The sequence below is a fragment of the Equus przewalskii genome, chromosome 2 (genome assembly GCF_037783145.1).
Source record: "Equus przewalskii isolate Varuska chromosome 2, EquPr2, whole genome shotgun sequence".
Lineage (NCBI taxonomy): Eukaryota > Metazoa > Chordata > Mammalia > Perissodactyla > Equidae > Equus > Equus przewalskii.
The window spans coordinates 2,606,120-2,619,904 of NC_091832.1; the positions used below are offsets into that span (position 1 = coordinate 2,606,120).

General features: G+C 42.2%; 1 protein-coding gene across 35 annotated transcripts in view; it reads left to right on the forward strand.

Annotated features, from left to right (window-relative positions):
* The window catches only part of DAB1 (DAB adaptor protein 1), a 1,091,055-nt gene that overhangs the window by 951,285 nt on the left and 125,985 nt on the right, over positions 1-13,785 (forward strand). For all 35 annotated transcript variants that reach the window (XM_070609446.1, XM_070609447.1, XM_070609439.1 and 32 more), the window contains one exon: positions 5,408-5,547. In XM_070609446.1, the coding sequence (XP_070465547.1) occupies positions 5,408-5,547 (140 nt within the window). The remainder of the gene's footprint in view (positions 1-5,407; positions 5,548-13,785) is intronic.

Sequence of the window (13,785 nt, forward strand, 5' to 3'; positions counted from 1 at the left end):
CATCCTTATCTTGTTCCTGTTCCTAGAGAGATGGCTTTCAACTTTTCACAGTTGAGTATGATGTTGGCTGTGGGTTTCTCATTTATGGCCTTTATTATGTTGAGGTGCTTTCCTTGCATACTCAATTTATTGAGAGTTTTTTTTTTTATCATAAATGGAAGCTGTGTCTTGTCAAATGCTTTCTCTGCGTATATTGAGATGATGTGTGATTTTTATTCTTCATTTTGTTAATGTGGTGTATTACATTGATTGATTTGTGGATGTTGAACCATCCCTGCATCCCTGAAATAAATACCACTTGGTGATGGTGTATGGTCCTTTTAATGTATTGTTGTATTCAATTTGCTAGTATTTTGTTGAGGATTTTTGCGTCTATGTTCATCAGTGATATTGGCCTATAATTTTCTTTTTCGTGTTGTCCTTGTCTGGTTTTGGTATCAGGGTAACATTGGCCTCTTAGGATGAGTTAGGAAGTGTCCTGTCCTCTTCAATTTTTGGAAGAGTTTGAGAAGGGGAGGTATTAAGTCTTCTTTGAATGTTTTGTGGAATTCACCAGGGAATCCATCCGGTCCTGGACTTTTCTTTTTGATTACTCTTTTGACCTCCTTACTAATGATTTATCTATTCAGATTTTCTAATTTTTCTTGATTCAGTTCTGGAAGGTTGTATAAGTCTAAGATTTATCTGTTTCTTCTAGATTATCCAATTTGTTGCCATATAGCTTTTCATAATATTCTCTGATAATCCTTTGTATTTCTGTGGTGTCTGTTGTAATTTCTCCTCTTTTGTGTCTGATTTTATTTATTTGAGCCTCTCTCTTTTTTCTTGGTAAGTCTAGCTAAAAGTTTGTCAATTTTGTGTATCTTTTCAAAGACCTGGCTCTTAGTTTCACTGATATTTTTCTGCTGTTTTTTCATCTCTATTTCATTTATTTCCACTCTGATTCTTATTATTCCCTTCCTTCTTCTGATTTGGAGCTTCATTTGTTCTTCTTTTTCTAGTTCCTTTAGGTGTGTTGTTAGATTGTTTATTTGAGCTTTTTTCTTTTCTTAAGGTGATCCTGTATTGCTATAAGCTTCCCTCTTAGTAACACTTTTGCTGTGTATACTAATCCCCTAAATTTTGGTATGTCATATTTTCTATTGCCTTCAGAGATTTTTTTATTTTTCCTTTGATTTCTTTGTTAGCCCAACAGTTCTTCAGTAGCATTTTGTTTACTCGCCACATATTTATAGCTTTTCCAGTTTTCTTCTTGTAGTTGATTTCTGGTTTCATACTGTTGTGGTCAAAAAGATGCTTAGTATTATTTCAGTCTTCTTAAATTTATTGAGACTTGTTTTGTGGCCTAATATGTGATCCCTCCTGGAGAATGTTCCATGTGCATGTGAAAAGAATGTGTATTCTGGGGTTTTTGGGTGGAATTTTATGAATACATCTACTAAGTCCATCTGGTCTAATATGTCATTTAAGGCCAGTGTTTCCTTATTGATCTTCTGTCTGGATGATCTATCCATTGAGATAAGTGGAGTGTTAAAGTGCTCTGCTACTATTGTGTTACTGTCAGTTTCTCCTTTTATGTCTGTTAATGATTGCTTTATGTATTTAGTTACTCCTATGTTGGGCACATAGATATTTACAAGTTTTATGTTCTCTTGTTAGATTGTTCCCTTTATTTTTATGTAATGCCCTTCTTTATCTCTTGTTACAGTTTTTGTTTTAAAGTCTATTTGTCTGATAAAAGTATTGCTACCCTAGCTTTCTTTTCTTTTCCATTTGCATGAAGTGTCTTTTTCCATCCCTTCTCTTTCAGTTTATGAGTGTCTTTAGATCTGAAGTATGTCTCTTGTAAGCAAGAATATATGGGTCTTGTTTTGTTTTTTTTTAATCCATTCAGCCACTCTGTGTCTTTTAATTGGAACATTTAGTCCATTGACATTTAAAGTAGCTATTGATAAATATGTACTTATTACCATTTTGTTACTTTTTTTCTGGGTGTTTTAGTACTTCCTCTCTGTTCCTTTCTTCTTCTCCTGCTCTCTTCCCTTGTGGTTTGATGGCTTTTTTATTGTTATGTATGGGTTCCTTTCTCTTTATTTTTTGTATATTTATTATAGATTTTTGGTTTGTGATTACCATGAGGTTCATATATGATAACCTGTGTAAATACCAATCTATATTAAGTTGACGGTCTCTTAAGTTTGGTCTTCTGCTAAAAGCCCTACACTTTTACTTCCCTCTCTTACATTTTGTGTTTTCGATATCATATTTTACCTCTTTTATTTTTGTGTGTCTCTTAACCTCTTACCATGGAATTAGATAATTTTAATATTTTTGTCTTTTGACCTTCATACTAGCTTTATAGGTGGTTGATCCACTACTTTTACTGTATATTTGCCTTTACAGATGATATTTTTTCTTGGATAATTTTCTTATTCCTATTTGTGGTCTTTTCTTTTCCACTTAGATAAGTCCCTTTAACATTTCTTGTAAGGCTGGTTTAGTGGTACTCCTTTAGTTTTTGCTTGTCTGGAAAACTCTTATGTCCCCTTCCATTCTGAATGATTATCTTGCCAGGTAGAGTATTCTTGGCTGTAGATATTTTTCCTCTCAGCATTTTGAAGATATCATGGCACTCACTTCTAGCCTGTAAGGTTTCTGCTGAGAAGTCAGCTGATAGCCTTATGGGGTTTCCTTCGTATGTAACTTGTTGCTTTTCTCTAGCAGCTTTTATGATTCTCTCTTTATCTTTAATTCTTGACATTTTAATTATCATGTTTCTTGGTGTGGACTTCTTTGGGTTCCTCTTGTTTGGTGCTCTCTATGCTTCCTGTAGCTGTATGTCTGCTTCCTTCTTCAGGCTGGGGAAGTTCTCAGCTATTATTTCTTCAAGTAAGTCCTCTGCCCCTTTGTCTCTCTTCTCCTTTTGGGACACTTATAATGTGGATGTTAGTATGCTTGATGTTGTCCCAGAGGTCCCTTAGACTGTCATCATTCTTTTAAATTATTTTTTCTTTTTTTGTTCATCTTGAGTAATGTCCTCTTCTCTTGCATCCAGATAGCTGATCCATTCTTCTGTGTCATCTACTCTGCTGTTGATTCCCTGTATGAGTTTTTCATTTCCATTATAGTATTCTTCAATTCTGATTTGTTCTTTTTTAGATTTTCCACTTCTTTGTTGAAGTTCTCAATTTGTGCATCTATTCTTCTCCCAAGATCAGTGAGCATCCTTATAACTATTGGTGTATACTGTTTATCAGGTAGATTGTTTATTCGTGTTTCCTTTCGTTCTTTTCCTGAGGATTTGTCCTATTCCCTTATTTGGAACGTATTCCTTTTTTTTTTCTTTAACGATATGCTTTTTTTGGTGAGGAAGATTGGCCCTGAGGTAACATCAGTTGACAATCTTCCTCTTTTTTTCCTTTTTTTTTCTTTTTTCCCCAAAGCCCCAGTAAATAGTTGTATATCCTAGTTGTAAGTCATTCTAATTCTTCCATGTGGAATGCCTCCACAGCATGGCTTGATTAGCAGTGCATAGGTCTGTGCCCAGGATCTGAACTAGTGAACCCTGGGCCACCAAAGCAGAGCAGATGAACTTAATCACTCAGCTACAGGGCTGGCCCCTGGAACATATTCCTTTGTCTCCTCATTTTGCCTACTTCTCTGTGCTTATATCTATGTATTAGGTAGATTAGCTATGTCTCCCAATCTTGGAAATGTGGCCTCAAGTAAGAGATGCGTCATGGGGCCCAGCAATGTGCTCCCCCTCATCGCCCATGCCAAATGTTCAAGAAGCGTCCCCCACATGGGCTGCATGTGCCCTTTGGTTGTGGCAGGGTTGCTGTTGCTATGGGTGCAAAGGTAGGCTGGGCTGGCCCCAAGCCCAGCTGGTTGTAAGGCTCAGCAATGTGGGACTGCTGCAGTCACTTTATTGGGCAAGACAAGCCCTGCCACAGCTGGCTGCAAGATATAATAGCACACAACTACTGCTGTTTTGCTGTTAAGTGAGTCAGGCCCCCAGTGTGGCCCGTTGCTAGACTCAGGGGCTCACAATTGCTACAGGCCTCTGGTGCCGCTCCCTCCAATGTGCAGCTGTCGTCAGCTCTCTTTTGGCTGGCCAGGCCTCTCCCCAGATCTGCCTGTGCTGCCGTGCAGTACACAGCTGCCTCAGGAGTGCAGACGGTGGAGCCCGCCCCAGGTGTGGCAGTGCACGATTGTTTCAGGTGCTGGAAGGAGAGGCAGATCCCCTTTGTGGCTGTTTGTGATGGCCAGTGGCACAAGTCTGCCATGGGCCCACATGTCCTTCTGCCCGTGGGCCCAGACACCTGAGGGGCCTGCATGCATGCCTCACTGATTCGGACCTACTTTCCCCACTGCAGAGGGCCCACAGGCCCCGCCTCTACAGGCCCACAGGTTCACAGTGGTGGGGCCAGTCTGTGGGGCGACCGCTGCCCTGGCTCTGCTTGACTGCCTCAGGTCCTCTAGAGGGCGGGGCAGACCCTTCCCTGCAGTAACAGGCTAGAGGAAGGAATTCAATGGTGGCTGCCAGCCTCTGTGTCAGCACGACTGAGACTGAACTATATCCTAATAGTATCTGCCACCAGTGTCTCAGTCCCTGCAGGGGTGGGCCCAGCCGCCTCCTGCCTCTCCAAGATGTGCCCTGAGCTTAGTAAGTGAGTCTCTTACCAATGGACTACGCACTTTTCTATCTGGTGTTTCTGTGCTGGTTTCCAGATGGGGTGGATCTGTGCGTGCGCTCCTTAAGGGCAAGTTTTTCTTTCTCTGAAGTTCGGTAGTTTTCCTGGGTGTATTCCCCATTGGTTTTCAAAGGGAACAAAGCCAGGTATTATGGGATCTCGTCTTGGTCGTGCTGAATCTAAGGGCCGGGATGCCTACTGTGGAGCTCAGATCCCCCCCTCCTCCTGGGAAAGCTCCGTACCCCTGAGATTGTCCCCAGCCTTGAAGCTCTGTGGCTGGGGTGTGGCTTTTTCCCCTCAGCAGCGGGGCTGTATTTCTGCCTCTTCCTCCCCTGTCAGTGTTGTCCCTTGTTGTGGGAGTTTGTTTTATCCACTCTACACATCTCTCTCGGAGGAAACTGTTCCACAGGTAGTTATAGATTGTAGTGTCTGTGGCAAGAGATGAGTCCAGGATCCTCCTACACCACCACCTTCCAAGCTCCTCTGACTCAGCATTTAAAAGGATAGAGCCAGGTGGGTTCAAGATGGTGACATAAAAAGATAGAGCCAGAACTTGCATCCAGGAGTACTACCATTCTTCTCTACTTGGCCCAATGATTTGACTTTCCTAGAACATAGGTGAGGCCAGAGAAGGAATCTCAGTGCTGTGGATATTTACAGCCAATGGGACCTGATCCCCTCCGTGTCTGAACCTTGCTTTTCTCTGTTTTCAGGTCAGGATCGCAGCGAAGCCACTTTGATAAAGAGGTTTAAAGGTGACGGGGTCCGGTACAAGGCCAAGCTGATCGGGATAGACGAGGTTTCTGCCGCTCGGGGAGACAAGTTATGTCAAGATTCCATGATGAAACTCAAGGTGCTGTGCAAACATTTTATTTTAAATGTCACGGGTTTAATATGACTGAGAAAAAAAGTGACTACAATCATTATGATCAAAAAATTTTATTTATTTGTGTATTGGTAAATGATTTGGTTCACTGATGAATCCATGCATTTGTTCATTGGGAAGAGATTTCCATCATTCAGCAAATGTTTATTGAGTGCCTACCATGTGGAGGTGTTTTGTTAGTCCCTGTTTTATAGTTTTTGAGTATATCACATTTTATTCAATTTTACCTTCATTGTCCAATGCTTGCAAAAATAAAAGTACAAAATCATCAAACTGCATAGTCTCTTAGATTTTATGAATTTTCACTACTTTGTTATTTTAAAATAAATTTTGTATATTTTACCATATGATAAATATGGCAAAAGATACTATATTAAGATAAAAGTTGATTTTATTAATTTCTATAATTTCTACTAATGTCTGTCAAATACTTTATAATAAAGGGAAAATATTTTTTAAAGTGATATGTAACTAAATATTGAGATTTGGAGATATCACAAAGAGGTTTCTGATTTTTTTTTTTTAAAGATTGGCACCTGAGCTAACAACTGTTGCCAATCTTTTTTTTTTTTCTGCTTTTTCTCCCCAAGTGCCCCTAGTACACAGTTGTATATTTCAGTTGTGAGTCCTTCTGGTTGTGGCATGTGGGACGCCACCTCAGCGTGGCCTGACTAGTGGTGCCATGTCGGCGCCCAGGATCTGAACCAGCAAAACCCTGGGCCGCCTGCAGCAGAGCGTGTGAACTTAACCACTCGGCCGTGGGGCCGGCCCCAGAGGCTTCTGATTTTAAATGCTTTAAAGAAGGCTTTTCATTGAGAAAGCTAAGAAAGAAATTGGAAAAATTTTAAATATACAAAATAAGAAAATTAAATATACAAAATAAGAAAATTGTTAAATGGCCTTTAAAAACATACAAAAAAGAAGAGTGTTTGTCCCCAGATTCTGGTCTCCATATAGTCTGTTTCTTTTTGTAAAAAGGTATGTAAATTATTGGGAAAGAATCAAGAAATAGCAAGAAGTCTACAAAATATCTTATGCATTTAAATCATATATTTATTTTCCTGATTATAGGATTCACAAGATGTTCATTGTAAAATATTTTGAAAATATAGAAAAGTATGAGGAGCAAAATTGAAGTCGTCCACAATCCCATTGCACAAAGAAAATCACTGTCAGTGTTTTTGTGTGTAACTTATAGTCTCTCTTTATATTTTTATGTACATTATATGAATTATATACATATATGTAATATAATTAGAATTACTATTTATGCAGTTTTATCCTATTTTTCTCCTCATCTAATAGTATAAGCATTTTTTTCATATCTCCGAAGAGTCCCTGAGGACAGAACTTGGTCAGTGTAACTTTTTTGAATGTAAGAAAAAAAAAGGAAAAGGAAAAAACAAGGCTGGCCAAGTGCCTAAAAGTATTAGGGGGACAATGTCTGTAAAACCCCTCTACACTACCTTTTCTTTCATACATGTTTAATAAATCGCAAGGATTATTTTTTTTTACTATGCGAATTTTCTTAGCAGTTTAACATGCATATCAGATGCTGTCTGCCCATAGTATGGCTGTAGCAATCATCACTTTAAAAAACTCTTATTTTCTAATCTGTGTATCCATTCCTTTCTTTTTCTTTTTTTAGCTGTTACATAAGCAAACTTCATTTTAATAGTTATGTATCTATTATAAGGTGTATTGGAAAAAGGAGTAAAAGACATCAAAGTCATGATTTCATAGATTTTAACCTTGGAAGAGGTTACTGTATGCTTTTTTTTTTTAATAATTAAGCAATTTATGAGATTTTAGGGCAGTCCAATAGTGAGCCCTCTTTTTCCTCCAAGTTCAAATCTGATTGATAAATAGACAAAGGAGTCTGCCAGGAAGAATTCTGAATTCCATCTTTATGACTCATAAATGCTGTAATAGAGGATGTGATGAGATACAGAGCCACAGTAAGCATCCTTGAAAGAGAAAGGCTATTCCAGTTGGTTCATCGGGGAGTTGGATAACTGCAGCCCTCTGTGGTCCCCCGGCCCCTGCCCTGTCCCAGAGCAGGACCTGTGACTCATGCATGAGGTCAGAGCAGAATGCCTCCTCTCTTCTCCACCAGCGGGCCGATTGCAGACAGAGAACCCAGAAGAGACTGAGCCTCGCATGCTCAGCTTCTCTCCCAACTGCCCAGTCAGGCAGAGCCAGGCCTACCTCCCCAAAGACACCGTAGTTGAGGATGCGGATTAAGGCAAGGATTGATTCTTGCTGAAGCCATGCAAATGGATATTTGCTCCTGACAAATATTAAGTAAAAGACATTAAGGAAATCTCCATGACCTGGTTCTCACCCAGAGCCACAGGTCTGCTGAGGAGGAGAAAAGAGCTGATGCATCTCCCCCAAGCATCCTGGCAGATAGCCATTCACCAGGCGTCTGTCACGGAGCAGGTCATTGGTTGCTGCCTTCATGGAAGCGCTGATGTCTAAGTGGGTATGAGGCCAGAGACAGCCTGTGCTTCCTGAGGGTTCTCCCTCACGATTAATGTTGGGCCAAGCTAGCTGGACTAGGCCTGGTGATGCCTGTTGACCTTGTGTGCGTGTGTGTTACCTGCGTGAAGCACTCCATCTGTCACCCCTCATAACCATGAGGTCCCCAAAGCCCTAAGAGTTTGTCCTACAATAACACACTCCTGTCAGATGTGCTGAACTTGTTGAGAGGTTCTTGGTTCCCAGACAATTGTGTTTCATTATTTGCAAGTTGCTGAGAAGAATGTTGACATTTCAGTTCCCAGTGGTTTTTCTTTAGGAAACACAGAAACATAAATGATCGATTCTCCATTTGGCCACCTGCCCGGGAAAGGAAGACAGAGAGAAGTACAAAATGCCTCTTAGCCTTGCAGAAAGGCCTGCTTGTTCATGTTAGGCCATATGAGAAATAAAAAAATTCTGTTTTGCTTTGTTAGACTCTCTGAAACTGATGCTGGTGCTTTTTCCTGTTTTGGAGAGTTTTCTCTTGGAATATGGAGGGTTGAGAGGAGATTCATACTGTGAGCGTGAGCGGGCCATGGCCTGTCCACCAGCAAAGCATCCTCGTTGTCACACTTTGAGTTAGAGTCAGCAAAGCGCTTTCATGTATATTATCTCTTCTGATCTTGTGAGATAGATGTTAGCCGCCCTGTTTTCTAAATAAGGAGCCTGAAGTTCTAGAGATTGAAGGATTTACCCCAGAACCTTCATTTAATCTGTGATGAGTCCAGAACTCAAACTTAGATCTCCAGATGCCAAGTGTTTGATAAGAAATAGTTTAGTGCTTAATTATATTCTGTTTTGTATCTGCATTTAATTTATCTTGGTTCCTGTACTAGATTTTAAGCCCCTACCAGTAAGCTACCACCCTATAGCCACTATTCATTGACTTCCAAAGTAGTCAGCTTTCAGAGACATTGGGCAAAATGGTGGTGGCTGAAGCTATGGGAGAGGGTCCGATCTCCCAAAGACAGTGCTTGGAGGGCTAATGACAGAGCCCTAAATCTGTCAGTCAGGGTCCTATAAGAAACATCTGGCTAGTCAAATGAGGACATTTTGATGAAGGAGCTACTTACAAAGAGTAGACAAGGTTAAGGTAGCAGACAAGAGCTGGTGAGGTACCCAGAAACTAGCAACAGTGGGCAGCTTGTACCACCCTGGGGAGAAGAGATTTACTGGAACCCAGGAGAGGGAGATGGAGGAGGAAGTCACCTCCCTCACCAAGCAAAAATATAGCTACTGCCAGGGATGTACTAGGATGAAGGCTGAGAAAGAAGTGGGAAGAAATACCCCGACCTTTCTGTCCTTTTACCCTCTGATCTCCTGCCAGTGTCTTGCATTGGTGGAATCCAACTAGAAGCCAGAGGGCAGGAAGCTCAGAAGACCAGAGAATGCAGTCCACAGGGGCCCATCTCTGGGCACGCAGCAGGGCAGAGAAAGATATTAGTATTCCTCTTTTTAACTGGGAAAAGGGAAACTTAAGATGAGTTTTTTCTTTTTTTCCCAAAGATCCTACAGCTGGTAACTAGTAGGGCTGGGATTGGAGACTGGGTTTAGTTCATGGAGCTTTCTGGAATAGCGTTCTAGGTTTTTAGCCATTCATGCCTGAAGCCTGTCGTGTTGACACGTGTGCTTTGCCTGTTCCATGTCCCTGTCTCGGTCATCCCATCATGTGCGTGCACCATGCTGGTGAGGTTTCTTAAGGCCCTTTCCTGGAAAGGCCTTATCTGATTCTCACAGCAACCCCTGAGCTGGACAGGGCAGCCTGTCAGTCCTGCCTGACACCCCTGACCCCGTCTGTGTCTCAGTTCCTCCATCAAGACACTGCCTCTGTGTGCTGTGCCTTCCTTAGAGATGCCTGTGTCAATCATTTCACAGAATGCCTAGCATGTGGTGTTGCTTAATAATACCAATATGACTGCTAGTAATAATGGCCACTGTTATTTATTGAGCTCCCCCTGCAAGCTGCATACAGTGCCAAGTGCAGTATGTGCACGGTTCCTTTAAATGGCCCAACACTCTTATAAGGTAAGGAATATGATTACTCCCATTTTAGAGTTCCTCTTCACTCCTGAGTCTGGGAGCTGGTAGTTCCACCTAGCTATTTTCAGAACATTTTTGACATATCTGTAGTATATTATGTAGTCGGGTTTTTTTTATCTATGCTTCCCAAAAAGGCTGTTAGAGATCATTACAGCAGAAGGAACCGCAGTATTGGAATCTGAAAGATCACTGCTGAATTCCCGCTCTGTCTTATTAGTTCCTTGAGGTGTGGGCAGGTCACTTGACTCCTGACCTTGTTTCCTCATATGCAGAGTAAGAGAGAGAGAATTCTTACTCCCCGGGGTTGCGGTATGGGCTAAATTCTAGGACATCCAAGAGAGCTTCTAGCATGTAGTAGGTATCCCAGAAATGTTTGACTCTCTAATTCCCAGGTTTCCCACAGTGACTTACTAGGTGAGATGGCTAATATTAGGCACAGAGCTCCACATGACGCCTACGTCCACATCATCCACCTCCCCAAGCAGAGCTGTCTCCTGGACTTCGTTAGTTCTGCGTGACAGCCATGAATAATCCTGTGGGGAGAGGAGACCCTGAGCCGTGCTGTCCGGTGGCAGGCTTGCTTGGACTTAGTGCAGTTTCTCAGAGCTGGACTCAGGGTCCTGTCTCACAGGAGAAATGTGCTTGATAAAATTTGAGTTTTATTTCCCTGAAGATAGCACCATGTGAATAGTCCTTCTCTCTTTCATTTGTCAAGCTACCATTAGCAGCCCCAAGCAGAAATGCTCCTGGAACCTGCATGTTTCTCTTTCCATCCTCTGTTATATGTAGCCGTACTCTCCCAGGGAGCTCTTTGATGGCTACCCGGAACCAGGAAGCAAGGGGGGGCATTATCTAGCCAGCACTACTATGTGCCAGGAATTATTGCTGTCGGATGTTGCAGTAGTTCTAAGAGCCAGAGGCTGTTAGGACCGTTTCGGAGATGGAGACGTTGAAGCTAGTCTTCCTGACCAAAGGTGCCACCCTTTCCCCTCCATGTTCTGTGATGTTCTCACCCAGGAAACAAGGAGGAGGGCAATTCTCCCCTGTGACACAGTCCTTCCAATCCTTCTGTTTGTGATGGGGCTACTTCTTCTTCTCTCTTTTCTGTGTGTCTGGATGCCTGCGGCTGGAGGTTAGGGTGTGGAGGGATGGCAGCATAAATTACTTTACTCTTACTCCAGCCGAGAACACAGATTTCAAAGTCAAATTGTCCTAGGTCCGAAGTCTGGCTTGTCCACTATCGGGTGAAGGAAAGTCAGTTCACCTTTCTGCATGCCTGCTTTATGCCCAGCCCTGTTCTGGGCACCGGGCACATAGAGCAAATAAAACAAAGTCCCATGCGTGATTGAGCTTTCGTTCTACTGGGCAAAGGCAGACAGTCAACAAATGCATATATAACACGTCAGATGGTGGTCAGCGCCACGAGGAGAAACAAAGCAGGGAGAAAGGATGGATTGCAGTTCAGCAGGGAGGGTGTGGTACCTTGGCTTAAGGGATCAGAGGAGGTGGGTGATAGGGTGGCATTGAACAGAAATAGCAATTACCCCTGGGATTGCAAAGACATACATTGCCCATTCCCCCATCTCATTAAAAACATCCCACAGTGCATCGATGGGAAAGCAGGCAGCACAATGGAATCTGGAAGGCTTTGAATGGGGGGAGGAAGGTAAAGAGACAGAAGACTCAGCTTTGGAGGGGAGTCACTCTCTTTAACTCTTCAGAGGGTGGTCATTGGAGGAGGTGTCTTATGTCAATGTATGGCAGCCCTGAGGAGCTGAAAGCTAGTGCCCTCTGGGTCGGGTTACAGTGAGAGACTCGGCCAGCCAGGAGGAGGACACAGTGGGCAGGACAAGACCTGCTCCTGCACCAGGAGTCTAGCGGGCGGAGTTGTAGTCTCAGCTTTTTACCAACCCTCTGCACCACCTCGAGACTGTCCTCCCAGCCTTCTGGGCATCATTTTTCTCATCTGTCAGTTGGGAAATTTGGACTGATTAGTTTAGTTTTAAGGTTTTCTCTGCCTCTAACATTCCGTAAGTCTGTGAGTGTGTGGGAGATGCTTGAGAATGAATGGGCGCCTCATGAGGGAGTGAATTTCCTACTAGGATGTAGCCACACAGGAATTGGACCACAGGCTTTAAGGCACAATCATTCACGTACTAGAAGAAATGAATTTTTATTCCATCCTTACAGTGTACCAAGCATTGTGCTCGGTACTTAACACAGATTTTCATTGAATTCTCTCAAGCATGCAAGAAAGGTACTTACACTTGAGGAAGTGGAATGGAGAGATTTAGTAATTTGTCCAAGATCACAGAGAGCCAGGAGTATAATCCTGATGTTCTGATTCCACAGAAAATTTCCAATACCCAAAGGGAGGGTAGTCCAACGGCCTCCAGAGAATGCCCCTTCCTTCTGCCTTCTGGTCACACCCATTGCTGTCTAACAATGCGGTCATTCTCTGAGACTGACGTACAGCACGTGCTGTTCTGAGAACAGCACAAACTGCTTTTATCTCCTGGAAATATGAAATCATTATTATTTTAGACCGTTCTGCTCCTAAAAGCCCAGAGCCATAACTGCAGAGAGTTGGGCTTCATCTTGACGTCTCTGGAGGCTCGCAGTGATGAAGGGCTGAGCCCTGAAATGCCTAATGCAGAGTCAGCAAGAGCCCTGGAGTGTGAATCGCTGACATGGCCTTACCCTCTGAGCGGTACCCTAACACGAAGCCCATGCTTACCTGTAATGGGCTGCCCCAGAGGCTAATTTAAAAAGCAAGTGTCTTTACTCTTCACTTAATCATATCAACTTTGGGGACTCTGGATGGCATAGCCATATAGCAATAATTTACTGAGTTCCCTCTGCCCTCCAGGGACTGTCCTGGGCCCTAGGGACCAAGCACTGATCAGAGTAACATCCTCACCTTTTGTGACATTGACCTTTTAATTGACTCATATATATATCTTAAGTTTATAAAAAGTTTGGAAAAGTGGGGAAACAAAGTCCTGATAAGTGGAAAGCGTTTGGTAGGTACTTTCCTCAAGAGGACAGGAATGATAGGGAAAAGAGTAGGGGAAAATACAAATGTCTGTGGGTGAAAATTCCAAACCATAGGCATATAACTATGACAATCATATTTTTCCAAACAAAATTGAGACATGCAGTTTGGCACTAGTTTTATTTTCTGTCTAATCTCTAAAATTGATTCATATGAAAACTTTTTCCAGAAATATAAAAATAAAATCAGATTTAGGAATATATTCAGTGGTGTAGCCTTATTGAATAGATTAAAATCATATCTAATACAAAACCCAGCACAGATATTAGTAAAAGAGCCATATTGTGTTTATCTGGAGATCACCAATTCTGAACCAAATTTCTAGGCACAAAGGTGTTCTATAAATCTTGGCTAGTCAAATGAATTGATGTTCACATACCTATTTATACAACGTTAGAACAGCTAGGATATGTATTACTCTACATCAAGAAGACGCAAGCACATCTGGTAGGGAAGCATGGAACGGGTGAAGGGAAAGGAGTGTGCACGATTGGTGGCATTGGTTGATGGTATCTGACATGCCTTTGGGACCACAGGGAATTTTCAAATGAAAACACTAAAGTAAAAACCATGTCCTTCCTTTCAAC